At 45.7% G+C, this 23,402-nt stretch overlaps 2 protein-coding genes across 7 annotated transcripts in view; one reads left to right on the top strand and one right to left on the bottom strand.

Moving 5' to 3' along the window:
• afdna (afadin, adherens junction formation factor a) overlaps window positions 1-13,884 on the top strand; it is a 73,617-nt gene extending 59,733 nt beyond the window's left edge. Inside the window, exons 29-40 of one of the 3 annotated variants that reach the window (XM_034579379.1) lie at window positions 145-339; window positions 666-816; window positions 1,202-1,610; window positions 1,721-1,974; window positions 2,064-2,278; window positions 2,412-2,591; window positions 4,108-4,146; window positions 5,208-5,342; window positions 8,084-8,645; window positions 12,198-12,273; window positions 12,619-12,883; window positions 12,914-13,884. In XM_034579379.1, coding sequence (XP_034435270.1) covers window positions 145-339; window positions 666-816; window positions 1,202-1,610; window positions 1,721-1,974; window positions 2,064-2,278; window positions 2,412-2,591; window positions 4,108-4,146; window positions 5,208-5,342; window positions 8,084-8,645; window positions 12,198-12,273; window positions 12,619-12,772 — 2,370 coding nt within the window. In that variant the 3' untranslated portion in view covers window positions 12,773-12,883; window positions 12,914-13,884. Of the gene's footprint in view, window positions 1-144; window positions 340-665; window positions 817-1,201; window positions 1,611-1,720; window positions 1,975-2,063; window positions 2,279-2,411; window positions 2,592-4,107; window positions 4,147-5,207; window positions 5,417-5,505; window positions 6,103-8,083; window positions 8,646-12,197; window positions 12,274-12,618; window positions 12,884-12,913 lie in introns of those variants that run through there. The other 2 variants (XM_034579381.1, XM_034579380.1) reach the window with 2 other exon arrangements.
• Window positions 9,504-23,218, bottom strand: tdrd15 (tudor domain containing 15). Of its 4 annotated transcripts, none has more exons than XM_034579374.1 (5): window positions 23,059-23,218; window positions 21,928-21,994; window positions 15,817-21,558; window positions 15,444-15,598; window positions 14,678-15,187 (listed from the first exon to the last, which is right to left on the bottom strand). In XM_034579374.1, the coding sequence occupies exons 1-5, from the start codon at window positions 23,207-23,209 to the stop codon at window positions 15,174-15,176; spliced, it is 6,129 nt and encodes a 2,042-aa protein (XP_034435265.1). In that variant the 5' UTR covers window positions 23,210-23,218; the 3' UTR covers window positions 14,678-15,173. The 4 variants fall into 4 exon arrangements, with proteins under 4 accessions (XP_034435268.1, XP_034435265.1, XP_034435266.1 ...); XM_034579375.1 differs by having other exon boundaries at window positions 22,882-23,093; XM_034579377.1 differs by lacking the exons at window positions 14,678-15,187; window positions 15,444-15,598 and adding an exon at window positions 9,504-11,147 and having other exon boundaries at window positions 16,124-21,558.
• Between the last annotated feature and the right edge of the window lie 184 nt (window positions 23,219-23,402).

Genomic DNA, 23,402 nt, shown 5'->3' with positions numbered 1-23,402 from the left:
AGTAACCGCTCGACTGAAGCCGGTGGCGTCTTAATGAGGAATGTTCCATCGCACTGTGTGACTGTAGAGTGACACGAACACTCGAGGACCCACAGTATCTAGACCAGACATGAGAAATAATTTGTTGTATGTTTTATTCTCCAGGATGACCCCTCCCCTCCCCATCCAGAGGCCTACCCCATCCCCACCCAGACCTACCCCAGGGAGTACTTCACCATCCCGGCCTCCAAGAGCCAGGATCGGGTCGTGGGTCCCGGGCAGGGGCCGCCACAGCACTGGCAGGGCATGGAGGACAGAGAACGCCTCCCTGTGGTGGAGAACATCCACAACAGCATGCAGGTAGAGCAGCATCCAGTTGAAACCACTACTTAGATATGATCAGATCATAGCTGCATCATAAACATTTTTATTTAGAGAGTCTAGAAAAGCCTAAAGCATAAGCATCTGTATTTTTTTTTTTACTTGGTTGCTTTGTTTATTGTATAATTCTGCAGATTTTCTGAGCCTCAAGCTTTTCTGAACTAAACTAAAACAAAAAAACATCTTGGAGAAATAAGAGAAAGTTTAAAAAGCTCAACTCCCATCGGGTCTACCTCTCCTCCCCCTGTTTATCTCATTTTCCCTCCTCTCTCCTTCCATTAATCTTTCTCTCCGTCTCTTCTCAGCGGGTCAACCACTCTCAGGAGGAGCTGTACCCTCCCCCAGGAGGTCTGAGGCCAGACGAGCGCATGCAGCCACACTACCAGCAGGAATACCAGCTCCGGGATCTGGACTACCAGCACAGAGACGTTGACTACCAGCGAGGTCCACCAGGAGGTGAGAACCACCGAAAGATGGAGGTTACAGAGGATGAAACGCCGGAGTTTAGAGAAGGGACGACAGACAGAGATAAGAGGATGAACAGGCAGATTATGTGAGAGCTTAGTGCTCGACAACATCCAAATGTTTCCCTAAATGTAATAACATTTGATATTGTTTTTTATTTTTGCACTAGTTGAAAATGGGATAATTCCCAATTAGAGGACATGTTTGACTTTTCATAATAATGTTTGCAGAGGGAACGTTTCATTACTGAATCACAGAGTAAGAAATCATAAAAGGGCCTGAATGGACAATAATAAAGGAGCTTGTTTAAAGAATGAACCTTGTAGTGTCCTTGTATCTGCATGTGACCGCTGACGTTGTTCCTTTGTGTCCTCAGGTATGATGGGTCCTGACCACTGGGCCCCTCAGCCTCAGGTGTCCTCCTCGTTGGAGTCTTCCACGTCCAGCCAGGAGCACCTCAACTTCTCAGCCTCCTCCTCCTCTTCCAACAAGAACCCGAACCAGAAGACCGGGCCGGGCCGATGGAAGACACCCAACGCCCCGCACTCAGCGCAGCCTCATCCGGCTCAGACGCCCTCGCGCTCCGACCTGCCCCCTCCCCCACCTCCGCCGCCAGCCCCTTACCCCGAAGTGTACGACCCATACGACCCCCAGCCCGAACTGCCGCTCCCACCGCCCCCCGCTGCCATCACACCTGCGGCAGCTCAGCAGGCGGCCGACCGCAAGAAACGTGAGGAGCAGCAGCGGTGGTATGAGAAGGAAAAAGCTCGGCTGGAGGAGGAGAGGTACCACAGTACAAAATGACACCGTTAACACAAACATTTACCAAACACATACTGTTGTAGAGATGATGCTAACGATGATGATGCTAACGATGATGATGTTTATTTCCCAGGGAGAGGAAGAGGAGGGAGCAGGAGAGGAAGCTGGGTCAGATCCGGGCCAACCCCATCATGCCCGTCCAGCCTCACAATAACGGAGGATCCATGCCCCCTCCTCACCACCAGCCCTCTATGGCATCGGTGGCCCCACCTCAACCCTACCTGCCCCCCCAGCCACAACCTCCACCTCCTCCCGCCAGACCGGAGAAGCTGGCCACTCTGCCACGGTCGGCTGTTCCTCCACCTGCCAGTGCCTCCCACCCCACCGGTAACACGCTTCATTCAGATCCTTCCTCGAACACACAAATACACAATCATCTTATCTAAGTTAATAACAAACTTGTCGTGTAAATGTAGGAATGGACACAGTGATCAGGGAGCTTCTACCGCAGCAGCAGCCACGGACCATCGAGCGGCGAGACCTGCAGTACATCACCATCAGTAAGGAGGAGCTGTCCACCAGCGACAGTCTGTCCCCAGACCCCTGGAAGAGAGACGCCCGCGAGAAGGCGGAGAAACAGCAGCAGCTTCACATAGTGGACCTGCTGGACAAGGAGATCCAGGACCTGCAGGTGAGCACGGATGAAAATCGTTTGACGTTTTGATTTTATGCCAAAATATGTCCGATATTTTACCGTCTGGCTCAAAATAAGTTTTTGTTTGTCACAATCTCATTTCAATACTGAAACTGTTTTTATTTTCCAGGCGAAGCCGGAGCGAACGGCGGAGGAGAGCGACCGCCTCAGGAAGCTGATGCTGGAGTGGCAGTTCCAGAAACGACTGCAGGAGTCCAAGCAGAGCGACGAGGACGAGGAGGAGGAGGACGACGAGGACGTGGACACCATGATGATCATGCAGAGGCTGGAGGCCGAGAAGAGAGCCAGGGTGAGACGGGTGGTGCAGGTGGAGGAAGGGGAAGGGAGAGACTGGAGAAAAGAGGAGGATTTTTGGCAGAAGTCAAGTCTCTCGTCCAGAACACGAGGAAGGGCGAGCGACAGGAAGTCGGGCTGATCGGGGGGGGGGGGGTGGGACAGACAGAGCTGTCTTTCAAAAGCTGGAAGTGGAAGTGGATTCCTCTGTGGCAGCGCTCCCACTATGAATGATCTGCAATGTGCATCTGCAACATGCTTCTGTCATCGCTTTGCCATGCTGAGCTGCTTAAACCTGATTGGCTGGAGGGGTGGATGGGGGGGGGGGGTTCTGGCAGGCAAGCGAGGATGCTGTTAATGCTGCATTTGCATCATATGGTTGAATTATTGTTTTAAACATTGAAATATCAGGCGCTAAATCAAGCATTCAGGAAACGGTTGTTTCCTTCTGAGCTGAACTTTTGTTTAAACTGGTGAAAATTATAGTTTTGTTTCTTATTTCCCTTTATGATGCAAATGCAGGATAAGTGTTGCAAAGCAAGAATGAGCCATGACCTCGACGTCCCTGCTCCTATTTCAACGAGGTTCTCAGCATCCGGACTGGAGATCGATGACGGGTTTTATTTACTGACTCTTAGATTAGATGGAGCTGCTGCTGTATTTCATCTCCTTGATTTATCTTATTACACTTTCTAGATTCTGTAGTTATCATCAGAGCATCGTTAAGTAATCGTCTAAGTTCTGTTCTGGCACTAAAATGTAAAATGTCCGACTTGCTTCACGCAAATTCTGTGGTCGACAAACTTTTAAATACTTTTGTTGGTTTATGGGTAAAACACATAGTTTTTAGTTTTTATCGGTGATACCCGGTTGTTTTTGTGTAAAATTAATCTTCGACCTCCATTTAATCTTCTGTTCTATCAAACTCAGCCTTGTTTACAGTCAACAGGCCAATCACAGCGGAGCAGCATCGGCTTAAGTTAATTAAATAGTTATTTAAGTTTAGATTTTGCTCACATTTATGGCATATACTTTCCTAAATAAATAAATATATTTAAATCTTAAAACTAATAGTTTTAAGATTTAAAGTTAATATTGGAGTCAAACAAAATTTCTCAATGGGTCCTCTCGTTTTATTTGGCCGTTATTCTTAAATAACTGATAAAACAGCTGAATGTTAACTGTGTAGTTTTAATCAGGATTTGCTGCATTAACTCTCAGGAATCAACGTAATGTTTAGATTTTAAATGAGAAGTGAGGATAGTGAGACACGTGTGGAGCGGTGGTGGATTTTAAAATCAGCTCAGTGTAGAAAAACAATGTTTACTTTACTGTTTATCCTCCTTCTCCCTTTTCTAATTCTCTCTTACTCCTCAGTTTCTCCTTCCTCTTCCCTCCTTTGTTTTGCCAGATTATTTTTATCCTCCACACTTTCCCTTTCAGTATTTGGGTATCCTCCTTCCTCCTTCCTCCCTCCTTATCTCCTTCCCTCTCTCACTCTTATATCTCTTCTTCTTCTTCTTCTTCTTCAGCAGCAGACTGCTGTCCCAGCTATCTCTGTCCTAGACTTGGTATGTTCTTCCTGTTAATGACGAGTATCCTCCCCTTGCCCTTACATCACTTCCTGTTTTCTGTCTGGGCTGCGCACCTGCCCGTGTTTCCTCTCTGTCCCCCCCCCACACCCATCTGGAGTATTGTCGTTGTTTCATGAGGGGGTGGGGGTCGGTGTTGGAGGCTGGACTGAGCCATGATTAGCTCCGGAGCAGTCGTTCATGGAGACGCCGTCCTGGGATGCTTGTTGTTGTTTGGCTGGAGGAAGCCGTCCATCTCTTTGTCCACTCAAAACAACTGCGGGGGGGGGGGGGGTGTTGATGAGGGAAGCTGCTGAGGGAAGCTGCTGCTGACCAGCGTTAAAACACTGGTGCTTCTCCAGATCGTAAAAACATACCCACGCTTAGATTAGCAGAGCGGAGGTGTTAGCAGTGACGTTTTGAGTGCATACTGAGGTGGCTCCTGCATGGCTGGATTCATCACATGGGGGGGGCAGGTCGAAGTCTGTGCATTGAGTCCTGTGGTCCACTCATCCATCCATCATCCATCCATCCATCATCCATCTGTGTGTGACCAGCTGAGCCTCTACATTAAAGAAATACAGGCTGAGCTCTTATTAAATTTTAGTACATGTTAAATTTTAATAGAATCAAGAGCGTCTGAAGCAGCTGAAATTAAGGTTGTTGTTGTTTTTGCACTCTGCCTTCTTCTGGTTGCTGTTGTTGCATGTTGTTTTTGCATGATTTGCAGTGTGCGCGAGTGTGTGTCTGTGTGTCTGTGTGTGTGTGTGTGTCTGTGTGTGTGTGTGCTACGTGTTTGCAGTGCACACTGCTCCTCCCCTCTGGAGTTGTCCTGTGAAACGAATCAAACCACTTCCCATTAAACACATGTCAGTGTGCAACAGCGTCGGATCAGTTAAACACATGTGGATGTGTGTTCAGGGTTTGTGTATGAATGACACACGATTCATGTTGTACTAATTGTTTTCTTGTTTGCATGTGTGTCCTTCCCCGTTTGGCCCGTTCTTCTGTGTGTGTGTGTCTGTGTGTGTGTGTGTGTCTGTGTGCGTGCGCGTCATCAGTTGCAGGACGAGGAGCGGCGGCGTAAGCAGCAGCTGGAGGAGATCCGTAAGCGGGAGGCGGACGAGCGAGTGAAGCAGGAGGAGGAGAGGATGTGGAGGGAGGAGGAGCGAGCCAAACGAGAGGCCGAGGAAAAGGTCGGTTTCTCTCCGTCAAACGGTCGATTCCACGAATTTAGACTCGATGGAAAAGAGCGACGGTGTCATATTGATGTCGTGTTGAATGTCAGACAGGAGAGTTAAAAAGGTTAAAAAGGTTTTTACTTCTCGTACTGAGTGGAAGTTAATCGTCTTTGTACGTTAGTAGTTAGTTAGGATAATTGTGTGAAGTTGAAAAACAGCACAGTGAGTTTTCGAAAGACATTGACGTCAGTTTAAATAGTCTGAGGTAAAAAAAAACAAGATTAATATGATATAAATCTGTTAATATAGTTAAACTATTAATTACTTATTACCTGATAATAAAAACATTTATCAAATTACATTTATAAAAACTACACCGTGGCTTTGGAAAGTTCACAGATGGAATTAACAGTAAAAAATAAGTGAAGGTGTTTGAACATTTTCCTTTGTCGGGGTTATCTGGTAAATATAATGTTTTATTCAGTAGAGACATAATGTTCTTAAACTATATCTCATACAACAGATCTTTAATCAACCAGTGGTCTGATCTGGTGTCCACTCATCCATCTGTGTGTTAAACATACTCCCTGTTTTATTATTATCCTGTTGTTTTACCATGATGATTTAACTGTGTTGTGCGTTTGTCCTGTGAAGCGCTCGAACCTCATCAGTCCACTGGTTGTTTTAAAAATCTAATCTCCCTGAAACTTAATCCCTGTTGTTCCTCTTGTCACCGCAAGAGACTCATCTAGTTTAAAATATACTTTAAAATATACTTTAAAATATACTTTAAAATATCATCATGGAAAGTGTCTCAGAAAGTAAATGTTCAGTTTAATTATTTATCTTTCTTTTGAGACAGATACATGTTTTTAATGCTGTAATGAATGTTGATTTATATATATTATTATATATTCTGATGCTGTTTATTGTGTATTGTGAATATGTCCAGTTGCATGTCGTCACCCCCCCCCCCCACCCTATGTGACGTGTTGCCGTGTCATGTTTCGTGCTCCCACCTCCTGAAGCATGGGACTCCCATTGTGTTGTTGGTCGTTGTCGGTGTGTTTGTCAGGAAGTTATCTTCAGTTGTTATTTTAAATGTTTTGGGGACCAGGTATGATTTTGTGAGGGGTTTTATTTACTTATATTTTACTTTTATTTTATTATTTTGTCGCCATCTCCATCCAGCATCGCATCAGATATGTTTAGGGAATGCTGCCAACCCCCCTCCCCCCCACCACCACTGTTCCCAATATCCTTTATATCCACACACACACACACACACACACAGAAATCTAAACCCACCCACCTGCCTCATACTCCAGCCATCCATACTGTACATGATCAGAGACCCACTCATTCAAACCCACGCACCCACTAATCCCTCCCAGTTTCTTCAGATTCCTACTGGGCTGCTTCCACCACCACAGCTCCAGAGAGATTTCTGTGGCGGTGTCCTTTTTAGAGGCGATCAGGGTGAGGACGTTCGACACCGTGAGGATTAATCTCACATCAGACGCATCGAGGTCGAGGTCACGTGACCCGGAGCCGCTGGTCCAGCTCCAAACCCAGAGATCCAGACACATTCCTGCAGCGTAGATTCATGTGTAACATCTCAGTGGGAGATACCAGAGCTCAGGGTGGGCGGCTCCAGTCAGACACCCACAAACCATGTAGTGTACACCGAGGATTCACAGAAAACCACACACACATGGAGACATGCACATGGTTTCACCGAGCGGAGTGGGGGGGGGAGATGGTTGTAGACACGGTGGTCTGAGGACTTGAGGAGGAACAGTTAGATCAGGTTCTTCGTACAGAGGTTGTTAGGTTTTCTCAGGTCGGTAGTTTCATATTTTACAATATGTTTCTAACTTTGTGAGGATTAGAAAGATAAATTCTTATTTCCAGTGTTGATCCTGGTGTTTATATATTAGTGTTGGAGAACTCGTCCGTCTGTCGGGCTCAGGGGCATCGTTTAGGTTTTTTATAATCTTTACTCATGAATTGATTTTTTTTAATCCGTATTTAATTGATTCCTTAAAAGAAGAAAAACATTCGGCTGAGTCCAGTGGTTTTTAAACCACATGTGGCTCAAGCAGATGTGGTTTTGGTTTCCAGAGCTGCCTCCTCTCACAAGCCAGAGAAATAAATCCAACAAATCACCAAAGATAAACTTTAAAAGTGACTTTGTTTCCTTGTAAATGTAAAATTAAGCTGTTTTTGTTGCACAGTTGGTCGAACACATTCATCGATTACATTCATAATAATGATTTAAATTAAAGAACAGATTAACACGCTGCTCCTCTTTGGTGCAGTCAAAAACAAACTCATTAATTAAATGAAAAGAACACCTAACAAGATATATAATATATATATAAAAAGAAAAGTATAAACCTGAATATACCATGATAAAGAAATAAATCGCATTAATATGGTATTACACAAACTATTACAATTGATTCATTCTAGAATTCATAGTTTTTAATCGTAACTTTAAATCTAATTATTAAATGATGCCCCTGTTCGATGACTCGTGTAGGTCAGCTCTGATTGGTTGACACGGTGGACGTGTCAGTCAGATCAGGTGTGATCGAGCTCAGGTTCGGTGTGTGAGCGGATGGAGGCGATGACGTGTGGTCGTGCTGTAGTTGCCCCAGTTTGTAGGAAGCAGCTGATTAGTCAGTGAGTGTCCACTGCTGAGGTGCGAGCCAATGAGAGCAGAGCGTACTAACAGGTTGTCCCTCCCCTAGAGGAGACAGGAGACGGAGTACTACACTCGCCTGGAGGCCGAGCGGCGCCGGCAGCACGACGAGGCCGAGAGAAAGCTGCTGGAGCCCGACGACCCGGCCGGTCTGTATCGACCCCCGCTGCCCCGGGACTACCAGCAACCCGCCCCCAACAACCCTACTAACAACCCCCCGCCCCCCCCACAGAGAAACACCTCCTACCTCAAAACCCAGGTCGCCTCCCCCGACACGCTCTACACCGCCACGTTTGTCTCCTACGAAGGCGACGAGGAGGAAGATGAAGAAGGCAAGGAAGCCCCCCGAGCAGGGCGTGGCGGCGGCGGCGGCGGTGGGCACTTGGGTCAGGTGAAGCTGTCGGCGACCCGGAAGTCGTACGGCGACCTCCCGGCCTCCGCCTCACCCAACCACAGCAGGCCCCAGCCGCCGCCCACTGCGCGCAAGCCCCGCCCTCTTTCTGACGGCATCTTCCTGTCTAGCTCGTTCCAGCCGCCAGTCAACAACTCCAACAGTACAGGCCCCCCCCTTCCTGCCAAACCCAGCTCCGTGCCCCCGGGAGGCTTTAAAGGTAGACGCAGAGAGAGGAGGGAGGAGTCAGGCTCGCCACAGCGCCCTCTACAGCTCCCACACCTCCCTCTCATTCACTCACCTCTTCATTTACTCCTTCATGGTGTAGTGCTAGTTTGTGTTTTCAGTAGAGAGGTGTTCTATCTCTTCATTTCCACCGTCTACCTTTTTTCCAACCTTTTTAAATGTTCGTCCAAATTTATGATTTTTTTTTTTTTCTCCAAATTTCTCCCGTCAATCAGTCATTTCCTGTTTGTTTTTATATATGTGGAAATTTCCCCTCCCTCTCCTCGAGTGAATCAGAATTTGTTTTGTATATTTCATGTGTAGTTCGAACTCCCCCTCCCGTCCCCAGTAAATTATTTCCTTCCTTCAATCACCCCCCCCCCCCACCACCACACACCCCCTTCGATCAGCACTAGCGAACAGAAAAAAGCAATCGATAATCACGCCACCGATTTTTGCTGCAGATTGAGACCCATCAGAGCCAATCATAGTACTGTTGGTGTTGTCGCTCGCCGCCTCCTTTGTGTCTGGTTGGTTGCTGCTTGGGACGGGGGGCGTGGCCAGCCGCCGGTCCGCCTGCCGGCCCCCTTCCTGCCCCGTGGCTCTGCTTAGCGGTGTTGGCTTTAAAGGGAAGGAGACACAACCATTTGGCTTTTTCACATCCATCCAATCAGCTCATCTCACCAACATTAACGACAGCTTCGTCTTTGTCTGTGGTCGATTAAAAGACTCTAGAGATCAAGTCAAACCACAGCGCCGCCTAGTGGCAGTAATTCGGTCTGATAGTCGAGGTTTCAAAAGTCAAGAAATAAACATTATTCATGAGGTTAAAAGTACTTTTTTCTACAGTTTTTCTTATTTCAATGTTATGTCAAGATATGAATCTTTTCTTCAGAAGGTCTTAACACCAGAGGCTCGAAATCTAAATGTCGTAGAAGTTTCAATCATTGCAACGAGCTCTTTGTATTATGTATAGATTCTCTCATTCTAACTTAAACCTCAAAGCTGAAATGTCTGTAGATCAGAATATGAATCATTTAAAAACTGAACGCAGGCGTCAGATTTCGGATCAAATTCATAATTTTGTTGTGTTTTTTAATTACATCCAGTTCTTAATTTAAGTCAAAATTTCAGACTTTTCTAAGCTGAATTCTCATCAGGACGTTTCTAATAATCATCTAATATTTTAAAAAGTTAGCCTCGTTATTAAAGCGATAGAGTTTTTTTTGTAATTGGTGTAGAAACTTAATAAAAGCTAGTACAGAAATATGAAATAACCGATTAGTGTTGACCTGTAAACACGAGACACAGTTTGATCCTCCACAGACAAACCGAAGCTTTTAATGCAGCACATTCTGAACGTCGTCACTTCCTGAGGTCCAGGAAACCAGCTGCCTGCACTTTCAAAATAAAACTCTCACCACCTCTGATGCTTATCTAACTTTTTTTTAAAACCCCCCCAGGACCTCGTGAGACCTTCTGTGTTGCATTTTCACTCAAATTCATAGAAACATAAAAAAAATAAAACACATCCCACTAACAGCCCACTAGGTTCCCTACACCCCCCCCCCCCCCCCCCCCCCCCCGGAGAACAATCTGCATGTTTCACCCCCCACACACACACACACACACACACACACATCATGAACACTGCACTCTGGCTGCCAGCAGCTCCCCCCCCCCCAGTAACCGGCTTGTTGTCTATTGCTTTTCACTGACTGTGCGAAGCTTCCACCGGCTGCACCCGGCTCTTTTTTAAATTTCTTTTTACTTCTGTCTCTGTTGGTTCGTCCGTTAATTTTCTTCCTGAGATCATTTTCTTTTCTTTAATCGTTTGTGCTGTGTTGTCTCGTCTCTCTCGGCTCTGTCAGCTGGTCCTTCACGTGTCTCTGCTGTCTAACGCTGCAGCTTGACTAAAACCTTCCCACGACTCCCACAGGGCAGCGCGGCAGGTTCAGGTGACCGAGAGTCGGGTCACCTGAGTCTCCCCCCTGACGTGTTTTCTGAATCAAACATGTTTTCAATGAATGTGATGTTGGTCAGCTGGCAGCTCCACGACGCTCGAGTCGGACTTTAATACAAACAAGTGGCTTCTTCTGGAAACAGAGGGTTTTTTATAATCGGGATAAAACCACAAGAAAAACAGTAATGACCCCAGTTTGCCTCAGAGATGGACGTTTGTAAGAAAAACAGAAAAACAATGTTTTAACGTCCACTGGCCTCTAAGATAACTCGACCAGAGGCAAAGAAAAACAGTCGCAACCTTTGAGAATTCGTGAAAAGCCAGTGGACGACTTTTTTTTTTGTGAATCTGAAGAATTCTTCGATGGCAGTGCCAGAAGTGTATAATTTTCCATCTCTGCCGGCTGCACGGAGGAATGTGGCCGGCCTCGAACGTTTGTTTCTCCGCGGTCACTTTGTTCTCTGCCAGTTTGTGCTCATGTGGTTTGAGGCTGATCCGACTTGATCGCGTCCCAAACTCCACTTCAGATCTCGACTCTGTGAGATCCAGAGAGAGAGAGGAGCTGCCAGCTGCAAGAATCCATCTGGGTTCACACCCTGTCGCTGAGTCTCCGTCTGAACTGGACCAGCTGAAACAAACCAAAGCTGCTCAGACCGGGTGTTTAACGTCGGTCGTCTCTGGGCCAACACCTGGAATCTGGCCGGATTCGAACCTGTGATGTTTCTGTTTCCTCTCAGCCTGTCGTCGCTGCACCATAAAGAGTCTGCAGGGTTTTATTCTCAGTTTAAAACATGAAACTCTTCCTTCTCTCTGGTGGAAGCTGTGTTAAAGTTAAACTCTTCATGATGAACACGAACCAGGAAGGAGGAACGTTTCTGTCGTGATAAACATCTGCAGACTCTTCGGTGAATCAGTGTTAAAGTCTGAGGACGAATCTGTCCGTCTCTGCTCCAGTTTGGAAGAGACACGGTGACGCATGAGCAAAGTGATTAACGTCTACTCTGGGGTCAAAGGTCGAGGTCACCTTCTTCACTGTTAAATGAGCCCTGTTGTAAAAACATGTACATTTGGCTTTTAGTTGAAATGAATGAATGACTTTACCAAAGTAAGAGCACAGCTCCTCAGCGGTGAAGGCGTCTGACCTCGGCCTCAGATCCGACCCGACACTTCCACAGACCACCTGCTGCTCTGAATGGCTCCTCGGCAGCTTTTTAACGCTTTCTTCTTTCTCTCATCGGCTCGCTGCTTGAGTTTCATCAGATCTGATGGTTTCTGCCTAACGCTTGTCCAGAACTTGCCCCCTTCCTTCCTTCCTTACTTCCTTCCTTCCTACCTTCCCTCCTTCTGCTTAGGCTGGTCTGTGGGAAATAAAGTGAACCTGAGAAGCTGCTGGGTACTTGTGACCGAACCATTTATTAATTAAATCTTTTAGCTTTTAGATTGAACAGTTTTAATAAAAGTAGCTCGTCGTCCGTCACCCAGCAGCTTCTCTCTCAGGTGTTTTAAGGAAACGTGTGTGTGAACGATGCTGACTCGTGTCTCTCTGCTGTCTGTCTGTGTCTGTGGCTCCTGAACCTGGAACAGGATTTAACTCGTACACTGGAAACTCAGCAGGAGTTGTAGGATCGGGAGAAGTCTACAAGGACAAATGGACAAAGAGGTGAGTCGTCGTTGTCTACAGGTTTTTAACAGTCGGACGTTTTACTGGAAGAATACAAATATCTCAGAATGAAAGAGGAGCCGTACACGTAGAAGAAACAGACGACGAGATTCCAGATCGAAACAAGACAAGAGTCAACAAAAACACGTGATTTATACATTATTGGTATTATTAGTGTTCCTTCGCTCGCCTAAAGGTTCCGGACATTTCCCTGTTTTTGTGAAAGACAAACTCTTTGTAAATCCATGTCTGAGACTGTCTGGTGAACCTGTGTGTGTGTGTGTGTGTCACTGTGTGTGTGTCACTGTGTGTGTCACTGTGTGTGTGTCTGTGTGTGTGTTGCAGTCAGGAGCAGGAGAACGCGAACCCCGGCAGCAATCCGGAGAGTATGACCTTCAAGGAGCGCCAGCGCCTCTTCTCTCAGGGGAAGGAAGTTTCCAACAAGGTCAAGGCGTCGCGCAAACTCATGGAGCTGGAGAACGAGCTCAACACCAAGTAGACCCCCCCCCCCCCCCCCCCCCCCCCCCTCACCCTCCCAGCGCCACCTTAACACCAGCGTCACCACGGTAACGTTAAGGTGCTCCTGGGACGACAAAGAAAGAACGAGCACTGCGCTCCGAGCGTCTCCTCCCGTTTGTCTCCCCCCCCCCCCCCCGTTTTTACTTTTTTTTTATTTTAATCATCAGATAACTGGACGGTTTCTCGACGTAGCTTTATCGTTGCAATAGAAGAGACGTTTAAAATTCCCTTCCCCTCATTACGGTCTGTCAAAGATGTATAATGATGAAGCACTGTAAAAAAAGTTTTAATTATATCTAGTGAGAATTTGAGAACCACACGACAAAGGGGATATATTTTTGTTTGTAAAGTGGTTTTTGGGGCCGAGGGACAAATGTTTATTCTCATTTTAACTTTTTTTGTTGTTTTTTTTAAATAGCTAACTGAAATATGAACAATTTTATGGTATTGTTTTATGCTCTTTTTTTTTTTCTGCATCACGTTGTTTTCACACTTTTAATTCCTTCTCGCCCGAAGCGGAGCTCCTCCTCCTCCTCTTCATCATCATTATTATTATTATTTTTTATTTTCTTGTTTTTTTTTAAAAGATTAAATTCTCAGTGAGTGGAAACACTGTTATTTCATTCCGTAGCAAGAAAGCATGGGATTTTCTTTTTGTGATGTTTTAGATAAAACTCTGAGGGATTCTCCAGAGAAGGATCTTAAAGTGCACAACATTACTGTAAATATCTGGGTCCACGACTGTCTCACTCTTTTACTACTGTAGGAACCTGCCAGGCTTCGAAAAAACTGCTAAACTAATGTGATTCAACAGCATTTTGGCGACAGGAAGTCCAACAGGAAGTCCGTCCGCAGCTGGACGGGCTCCCTGCTGCTGGAGCTCCATTTTTTTTTAAATGTTTCGCCCCAAAACCTGAGGTGACTGTAATTTTTATTTTGTTTTTAAATCATTTTTTTCTTGCCGAGTTGTGTGAAATTAATTGGACTGATTATAAATTCAAGCCAGAAACAGGAACTCACTTTCACTCACAATGTGATTCATGTTGGTTTTCACGATAATAATAAAAAAAAAAAAAACGAGAAACAAACAAACGCTCTTTAATTCTTTTGCTCCTTTTGCTTTACAGATATTTATTTCAAACTCTGTGGGGGGGGGGGAAACGGCACTTGCACAAAGTAACTTGTTTTAACTATTAAATGTTTCTGAGAAGTGGATCACACTCGTACGTCTGAAAAGTTGTTTTCACACCAGTCGCAGGATGTTTCGTGTTTTTAAGTTGTGATTGTGACAAATATACAGACACAAAAATATCCATAATGATATTCACCACCACCACCACAGCTGCTGTGCTGATGTAGAAAAGAAACGCTCCTCAAACCAAACACCTCCTCTGCAGTTTCCTCCAGTGACTCCACCCGCCGGTGGGTTTATTAGATTCTTCTCTCCCGGAGCTTCAGATTCTACACCAGAAAATAAGTGACCTGTAAAATTAAACACCACATCTGTGTCTCCTCTCCCCCCCGACGACGACAACGACTCCTTTCCAGGTTTCAAAATGAACTGAATCATTGAAATGGTTTCATGTTTAGCCTTTTTGTAAATCATTAATAAATACAGATTTTTCAACAGTGCAGGCTGGAAGTGTGATCTTTTGTCACCGACGTTAAATTGTGTTGTTGCATTTACATGAATTGTCTTGTTTCACATGGACATCTGCAGAAAGTGAGGCGTGAAAATATCATAATTGTCAGTCTAGTAATGAATTATCTCGAGATATCAAATCTTTGTTAAGAGTTAATAATCACAGGAGAACAGAGGAAATATAACTTATGATTCCACGTCCGTACTTCTCTTCATTTACTCACGAGTCAGCAACTTTTGTTTGTGAGGAGAAATTATTTATTATCAAAGTCAAAACAAGATGCAGGAACAAAAGTAGAAATTAAACTTTAACGTGTTTCCTCGGCTGCTTTACATTCACTTCTGATCATTTCTTTTCTAACAAAGGAACAGTTTAAAATCAAAACAATTAAACATATCAACATATTGTGAATGAACCTAAATGTAGAAATGAAAACAGATAATTTACATCTTTCTAAGGAACAGATTTTTTTAAATATTTAAACTTTTCATGAACTCAGTTTCCAGGAAAAAAACACCAATGTGAAGAACTCAGTCAACAAAACATAAATAAATAAAGTCTTCACAGAAACACAAGTTAAAGACAGAATCAGTCATGTGACGTCAAGTTAACGTGGTTCACTCATTAAACTGATACTGAAGCTTCATTGAATACGAGTCGTATCTCTCAGGTTGACGTGACGCTGGCATCGAACAAAGTGCTGCACGGCCTCACTGCCCGTTTTACATCAAGCCACCGTCACATGACGTCGCCTGAAACACAAGAAGACGACCAACTGTCAACTGAGTGTTTGGCTTTGATGAATAAACAGAATTAACTTTACTGTGTCACCTTCACGTCCTTTAATTAAATACTTTTAACTTAGGACTTTTAATGTGATGGAGGATTTTTCACTTTTCCCTCAAGCAAAGAATGTGAAAACTACTTTTTACTCTCGTGCTCACAGAAGAAGAGAAAACCTTCAACCTCTCACTTTGCACCGATACATAAAATGTGTGAGAAACTTACATCGAGTGGATCCGGACAAAGAACTGAGTAGTTTCCTCCCCTCGTCTTCCTCGGCTGAAGGATCGGACGTCCCATCAGAGGCTTCCACTTCCTGTTCGCTCGCTCTCTCGCTGTCCGAGCTCAGAGGGACGATGCAGGGGATCAGCTCCTGGAACCTGAGGGCGTCACAAACTGTTTAATGTGTTTTTAGTTTGGCAGCAGAATTATTATTTATGCTAAAATACGACCTGATTTCCAGTTGATCAATTTAAACTGGTTCCTATATTTTACATTTCTAGATTTTCTGCAATGAATAAAGATGAATAAACGTATTTTAGAAGAAATAAAGGTCTGACTGAACTTTAAGTATTAAAAGGTACAGGAGGAATCGAACCTGAGTCCCAGCATGACGTCCACATAGTCGGCGTGTCCGGCCTCCACCAGCTCCCTGGCCACATGGGCGCCATCTGCCAAAATGTCCACCTTCCAGTGAGCGTGAGACACGAACTCTCTGAAGAAGATCTGAAGGTTCTTCTGGTTCAAACATTGCTGAAAGAAATCCGCTGCCTCATCGGTCCACTGTGCGTCTGCAGCTGGCTTCACCCCCCGCAGGATGCAGGGGTAGGTCACCTTGGGGAGTTTTATCAGCTCCTCTGGAAGCATCCTCAGCTCGGAGCAGTGTTTGAGTGGCACGGACTCACAATGCCCATAATCCACCAGGTTCAGCACCACAGCGGCGTCGGTATTCACGATTTCTGTCCTGCACCACTTGTTCTTGGAGTCTGATTTCAAAAGGCAACAGGTGCCCTGGACTATGTGGGCGTCAGGGAGAGGAGACGTCTGCTCAGGGAGCTCCTCCAGCATCACGGACACTTTGTCCGTGATGAGGAGAAAATCCTCGAGGACGACGCTGAACTCACACGGAGTCGTCACCGCAGCAGCGAAGCCAAAGTATCCGGAGTCCAAGTCGATAGGAGCGAAGACGAGTCTCTGAGGACGACTTGCGTTGGGGTCGTTCTGAGTTCCAGCCTCTGATGGGATCCTCTCATCGTGTTGGTTCATGATGAACAGTCCGTTAACGACGAGTTCAACCATCCACAGGTTTTCAGCTCCTGAGAAACGCACAAACACGACGCTGACGTCTTTGCCGATCAGCGGTTTCAGCGTCTCACACCAGGATTTGTCGGTTTCCTCTCGCTCGCTGAACCCAAAGCAGTTTATTCTGCACAGCACTGCCAGGTTGGGGATTCTCGTCAGGTCTCCACACTGTCGTCGGATCGAGGCGTTTGGAATTTCCTCTGTAATTCCATGATCCACCAGTAGGACGTTGCACCTTTCCTCACCCACATGCTGAACAACAGCCCTTTGCCACGTGTTGTCTGTGGGAACCTGAACGAAGCACTCGAGGCCTTGTTTGACGTCCTCGTCCGCCACCGGCTCACATCTGCACAGGTTCTCAGCTGTGAATCTGTCCAGGGCATCGAGCAGGAAGCTGGTCCGAGCAAGTCGGACGTAGAAATCCCCGTCGCTCAGGACGGACAGAACTGTTCCATTCTCTCTGTCTTTGGCCTGAACACTCGGAGGAATGAAAGCATCAGTACAATCGTTCATTGCTTTGTCCGAGGACGTGGACGTTTCCCTCCGATTCCTCTTCATCCCTCTCTTCTTTGTGATGCGACTCCTGAGGCGCCTGCAGGTTTTCACCTTCAGTTTGTTCGGCAGTGACACATTTTGACATTTGGCAACAGATTGCACGACTCTCTCGGAAGTTGTCGTTTCATTCACGCTAGTTTCTGCTCTGAGGTGGTTTTCTTCAGATGTCATTTCCTGCTCCATTTTAGTTGAAGTCACAGGAGACTCCTCTTCCTCTTCGTCTTCTTCTTTGTTTTCAGGGCCGGTTTCAACAACCGCTTCAAGTGCTGCAGGAAGATCAACCTCTCCATCTAGAATCTGGAGCTTGACTTTCCACTGAGTTCCAGCTTGACGGACAAAGTCGACCATGACAGGCGTCTCCATGACAGCATCGGTGAAAGAAGCATCATTTTCAAACGCGCTCGTGTCCACCAGGCAGCAGGATAAACTGAATCTAGGCTGAGAGAGATGCTCTTCTGGTATCAGGTGGATTTTCTCCTTCTCCACGACTGCTGAGTTCCCATAGTCCACAAACTCCACTGCGAAGCTCGAGCTCCCTTCAGAGCGTTTCACCACAGAGCGATACAGAGCGCCGTCCTCCTCGTACACGGCCAGAACAAGGTCCTTGATTCTCACGGACACGACGGACTTTAAGGAACTTCTGAAGGTAGAAGAGTTCAGACCTTCACACATTTTCACGATGGCGGGTTCGTCATCTGCCAGGTGAAGGAAAAAGCTGTTGATTGAGTTGATGTGGGAGACGAAGCATTTTGTTCGGAGACCGGCACTAATGTTCTTGTCGGGCAAACGTGGGAGTTGAGGGATTTCAGTTTTTTTGGTGTTTTGAGGTTTTTCTGAATTTGTGTCCTTGTCTCTTTGTTGTTTAACCTCAGAGCTTCTCCGTGTTTTCTCAGGAGCGCTGCTCTTTGTCTTGTTGTCGTTTGGCTGTTTCATTTTCGTGTTCTTGTTCTGAACTTTCCCATGAACACAGTTTTTTGTGTCTTCTTTCTTTTTCGGGGGGGCATTACCAACTTGAGCACCTCTGTGGGAACTCGATTTCCCTTTACGTTGGCTCGTACTCTTGACTGGGATCTTTGCGTTTCCCTTGTGAGGAGTTTTAACTTCTGTCTTTTTTATCGCGGGAGCAGAACTAACAACAGTTTTTTGCTTCGGTGAAAGACTGAGAACGAGCTCCTTCACCTTCTCATTGATGTTCACGTCTCCGTCAAACAGCACAACATCAAACGAGCCATCTTCTCTCCGTCCCACTACGACGGCTCTGACCTGCTTGTTGAGGATTGTTCTGTCCAGCCATTCCTTGACGTCGGCATAGAGCTCCTCCTCGGACACTGAGGCGAGGCGACACCTGAGAGCCTGCATGGGGGTGTACAGCAGATCGACACAGTCTCTGGGAATGAATGTGACCTGGGTTTTCTCAGATATGCTTTTGTTTCCGTAATCCACAAAGAAGACACTGAGATGCAGGGGGGACGGAACCGGATGTGCCAGCACTCTGTAACATTTGCCATCGAAGTATTTCCCCAGGCACAGCTTCCTCACCACAGCTCTTGTGCTGGCTTGCATCATTTTCTCGCTCTCCTCTGAGATCTTCTTCTCAAGCTCCTCGATGATTTCGCTGTTTCTCTCCAGGTGGCAGTAGACCTCCCACTGGTTACTCACGTGGGTCACGTACACTTGCTCTTCATTTCCAGGACTCAGATCATAAGAGGAGTAGACGAAAGTCTCAGGGGACACTGTTGATAACTGCCTGGTTGAGATTGTTGCCGCTGTTGCCAGACCCTGTTTAACAAGCCAGCTTGTTAGGTTCTGTTGGGTCTGGGTGTTGTAAAGATCCACAACATTGTAGAACCCTTTGTTTTGCACAATCAGATGAGAGACAACGTTACATCTCAGACCGCCGGCGCTGTCCTGGACGAACTTTCTCACCGAGCGACACGCCTCCGGGCCCCAGTTCCCACAGCTCTCAGGGTCAGTTGGTTCAATCAGGGTTGAAAAGCTGCACCTGAACGCTTGTCCTTCCAAATCGACATATTCTGGCATTATTGCCTGAAGATGATGCTCCTGGACCCAGATGGATAAACCGTAGTCAATCAACATCACACTGGCATGATCGTTGTGTTTGTCTGTGATGAAGGCTCGGTACCATCTTCCATCCAGAGACTTAGCAACACAACACTCAACCCCTGATTCAACGGGCGACGTGCTGGTTGAGTAGTGTTTCTGAATTTTATCCATCAGTTCTTCCAAAGCTGGACCTTTATCTTTAGGTTGGCACCAGAAATCCGATGAAGACTCGATGTTAGTGCATTGAACAGCAAACTCAAACCCAGGTTTGACGCTTAAAGCTTTGAAGCTGACAGGGGCCCGAGACTTCTTGATTTCATTTTTACACGTGTTCTCTTCCTCTTCATAACTTTCACTTTGCTTTGTTTTCCGACCGATGTCTGATGTCAGACGATGTCTTGGGCACTTTGAGTTTTCTGTGGCCTTCGTGTTGTTGTGCACTAGAGACTCAGTGGTCACCTTCCAGCATTCAACTTGTTCTGAGGTGATCAGGAGATCGCTGATACTCTGACTGTTGTCCTGTCCCATCTCATAGAGGTCGACCACGAACTTGTTTTTCCTCCTTTGGACAACGTGGACCAACAGAGCTTTGTTTGACACAGCTTGTCTGAAAGCGTCGGAGGACGTGCTCGTCCAGACTTCATCCAAAGGAAATACATTAACAAGAGTACAACAAAAGGCAAACGCTGATTTTCTGGCAAATGCCTCCGGTATTTTCTTGATCAACATGTGTGGCACTTTCTCAATGTTCCCAAAATCGATGAAGAGAACTTCAGCTCCGTGCTCCAGAGTGTCCGTGACCACGCCCCTGTAGAAGTGCATGTCCTTCTCATAAACTGCACAGCACTGGGCTCCGAGCTCAGGATCCACCAGCACGTCTTCCTCCAGCTTCACTTGACTGAAGTGATCTTCCATTTTCGTCATCATCTCTTCAAACTCCTCATTGCGTTTTTGTGTTCTGATCCAGAAGTGGTTTGGATTCTGGACGTGTTCAACATAGCCCACAAACACTGAGTCTTCCTGCACCTCTTCTGCTTCCAGTGTTTTATCAAGGGCTCCCCCCATGATGGTTTCATAGTACAGAAAACCACCCTGAGGTGACAATTCTTCTGCTTCAGAAACCGACTCAACTCCCTTTAGGAGACGCTCTTGCTCTGGTTCCTTCACATCAGCATCTTCAGCACCAAACAATGTCACGGTGTACAGATGCTGCTCTTCATCATAACTTCTGATATCCACGTCCAACACCTCCCCCAGCAAACCTGCCCGGAGGAGACTCAGCTGCTGAGGTTTGACGGCCTCGTCCTGATCACGCAGACAGGAGAGCGAGCAGGGGAACGCCATGATGGGTGTTGAACAGAGATCGGAGGGCAACCTGAGGACGTTCTCAACTTTAATAGATTCAAAGTATCCATAGTCAATGAGGAAAACTCTGAGTTGAGAGTTGATGGGGAGACACTGCACGTAGCCTCTGTTCCATTTCCCATCTTTGCTTTTCACTGAGCACAGTAAACCCAGGTTTTCTGGCGTCTTCTGGCTGTAATCTTTGGTTCTGTACTCACAGACTGAAGCCAGCTTGTTGGACATTTCCCAAAGATCGGTTTTCATGTTGGCCATTTGACAGTGGAACAGCCTGGGGTTGACGGCAGCAGTCACTCGCACCTTTGCACGTGTCCCACAACTCAATCTCGGCCGACAGAAGGACAGAGTGTCTCTGAATCCCTGGAAACCCGCTAGTTTGAAGCGATAATCGTGTCCCCGTGGCTTTTCAATGAGTAAGTCAGGCACTGGCTCCATATTCTGTTTGAGCGGCACCTCTGTCAGCATCTCAACCAGGAGGAGGAAGGTATCTGTGTCCACATGTCTCCCGAACCCATGTCTTACAAGGTCGCTGTTGATGTCAGGGGCTTCCAACAGGAGGACTTTGTGGGGAAGGAGAGCTTGAATGTCACCTGAGACGTTTCTTCCAATCAGGTTAGAAAAGTATTGCTCCACTACAGCATGAGAACAGCTCGGAAGCAGCAGCACATTTGCAAGGAAGCCACAAACTATTTTTGGAGGTAGGATGAACAGGTCGTTTGAACAGGAGGACACGTGGGTAACGTCCACGCTCAAGACGTTTCCGTGATCGATGAGGAATACGTCAAACAAGTCTTCTCGTCGGTTCTGAACTCTTCCTCTGAACCAGCGGGCAGAAGTCAAATCCTCCACAAGGCAAAACTCTCCAATATCCACTGCAGCTTTTGTCTTTGGTATGTTCTGTATTTCCCCCTGGAGAATGGTATAGTCCAGCTCACAGATGGTGAGGTACTGTCCCTGGAAGTGAATCAGGGTGGCTTCCGGGTTCCAGTCCATGTGTGTTAATTTCAGGTCCACTGGCCAAAGGGCACATGATGCTGATGGACGTGGATTCTGAGACCTGAAAGTAAAGTGGTTTATATTATTCTTCAAAAAGTGGATTGAAGCATAATTTAGTTGATTAATCTACAACCGACAGCTAATTTCACTACTGATGATTCTGAGTTAGTTTCTTTATTTATTGTTTAAGACACGAGAAAACGGTGAGAAGATATTAAATTAACTAGTTGATCAAAACAATTCTCGAAATAGTTGCCAATTACTTTTCTGTCAATCAACTTATCAGTTCATCCACAAAGAGGAAATACAAAATAATAACAGAATACAAAAGCTTAATATACACTGAAAAATAATGAGAAATTAGCCTGAAAACTAAACAATACAGTGAAGGAGAGAACGTGTCAGCATCACTTATCATTGTTTTACTTACTCTTGATGCCTGGAGCCCAGCGACTGACCGGCAGCAGCATCAGTAACCGACATATTCCAACCAGAGCCTGAGAGGAAACAAACAATTAAATCCTTCAATCTAAAATTACATAAGCAGAAATCAAATAAGAGGCGCCAGCATCAAAACATCTGAACACAACAGGGACAATATGAGGGAGTTTTACCAGACCGTCACCAGATGACCCAAAACAGAACAAGAATAAAAACATTAAAAAAATACAGAGAATAAATATATAATATACACCTTTCACTATGGATATACATATATTTTTTCTCATTTTCTCATATTAATTTGTGCTTGCACTAATACGCCCCAGCAAAATATATATTGTATATATGCAATAAATATATATATATATGAATGAAGTAGACATAGTATGTAAAGTTGGTGGGACAGTGAGGGGCGGCCATCTACTGAATAGCAGTATGTTATATAGAGTATAACTAAATACAGATGTATGTATGTAAATTAGATATGTAAATATTAAGTATATATTCGTAATAGTATGATAAATAAATAAAATGGTATTCAACTATATACACATAAAAGAGTGAAGAGGCGTACATGTGGAGTTATATACATCATACAGATAATGTGCAATAGGTATTAAATGAGTTAAATCAGTGCAGGTACTGGTGAGTGTTTGTGATATGGAAACATTGTGCAGCTTTAATGTTTTATAATTATATGCATGTTTTAATTTTATGTATAAATAATGTTTATTATCTGACAGCAGGAGCTAAACTATCCAGTGATTTAATATGTCTGCTAATGTGTGGTTAGCATTCACTGACACTTAAATAGAAAATTACAGGATTTTAATAAGAACAAAACTATAAATTAAAATGTAAATCTGCAGTAAATTGTCTCTTCAGTAAAGAAACCGTTCAGATTGAATAAACAGGAGCTAGCATAGCGGCGGTGTAGCTTCACCTGTAGCTGCTAACATCCAGGTTGACTATGCTAACGGGAGCTAACAGGAGCTAACAGCAGCTAGCATCCTGTGTGGGTGTAGCAGCGGCCTCCAGCGGGCCGGCTCCAGCCCTCAGGCCGCCTCGCGGAGTGGGAGGAGCGGACATGCTTCCTCCGTCGGGCACCGAGTGTTCTCACCTGGTCGATCCGCCTCGCGAGCTCCACCTGTCCGGGAAACAGGAACCGGAGCTGACGCTGCTGCACCTGGATCACCGGCCGGGAGAGGGAGCACCGGAGACAGGGAGGCAGGAGCTGGGTTACCCCCCCAGTATCCACAGATAGCGGACATTAGTATGAGCTTGTATTCAGTGAAGTGTTTTTATATCGTTCTCACATGTTATTGTGAATATAACTATGTATATTAAAGGATAAATACCTGGTGGAATACTGAAATAATATTTCTGACACCCCTAAAGTGGACGATACCATTTGTCTTCCCTCCCTCAGGTGTGTACATTGTCTCAGCCAATAGAAACACAGTA

This window comes from Hippoglossus hippoglossus, chromosome 24 (assembly GCF_009819705.1).
Source record: "Hippoglossus hippoglossus isolate fHipHip1 chromosome 24, fHipHip1.pri, whole genome shotgun sequence".
Taxonomy (NCBI): domain Eukaryota; kingdom Metazoa; phylum Chordata; class Actinopteri; order Pleuronectiformes; family Pleuronectidae; genus Hippoglossus; species Hippoglossus hippoglossus.
The sequence above is the reverse complement of the archived record's forward strand: the minus strand, read 5'-3'. Positions and strand labels throughout refer to the sequence as shown.

Excerpts from the sequence above, each read along its gene's own strand:
- tdrd15 (XM_034579374.1), bottom strand. The coding sequence starts at position 23,209 with ATGTCCGCTATCTGTGGATACTGGGGGGGTAACCCAGCTCCTGCCTCC. Across the intron at positions 21,995-23,058 it reads TCGCGAGGCGGATCGACCAG|GCTCTGGTTGGAATATGTCG; the intron begins GTGAGAACACTC and ends GTTTCCTCTCAG. Across the intron at positions 15,599-15,816 it reads GACGTCATGCTGGGACTCAG|GTTCCAGGAGCTGATCCCCT; the intron begins GTTCGATTCCTC and ends TGACGCCCTCAG.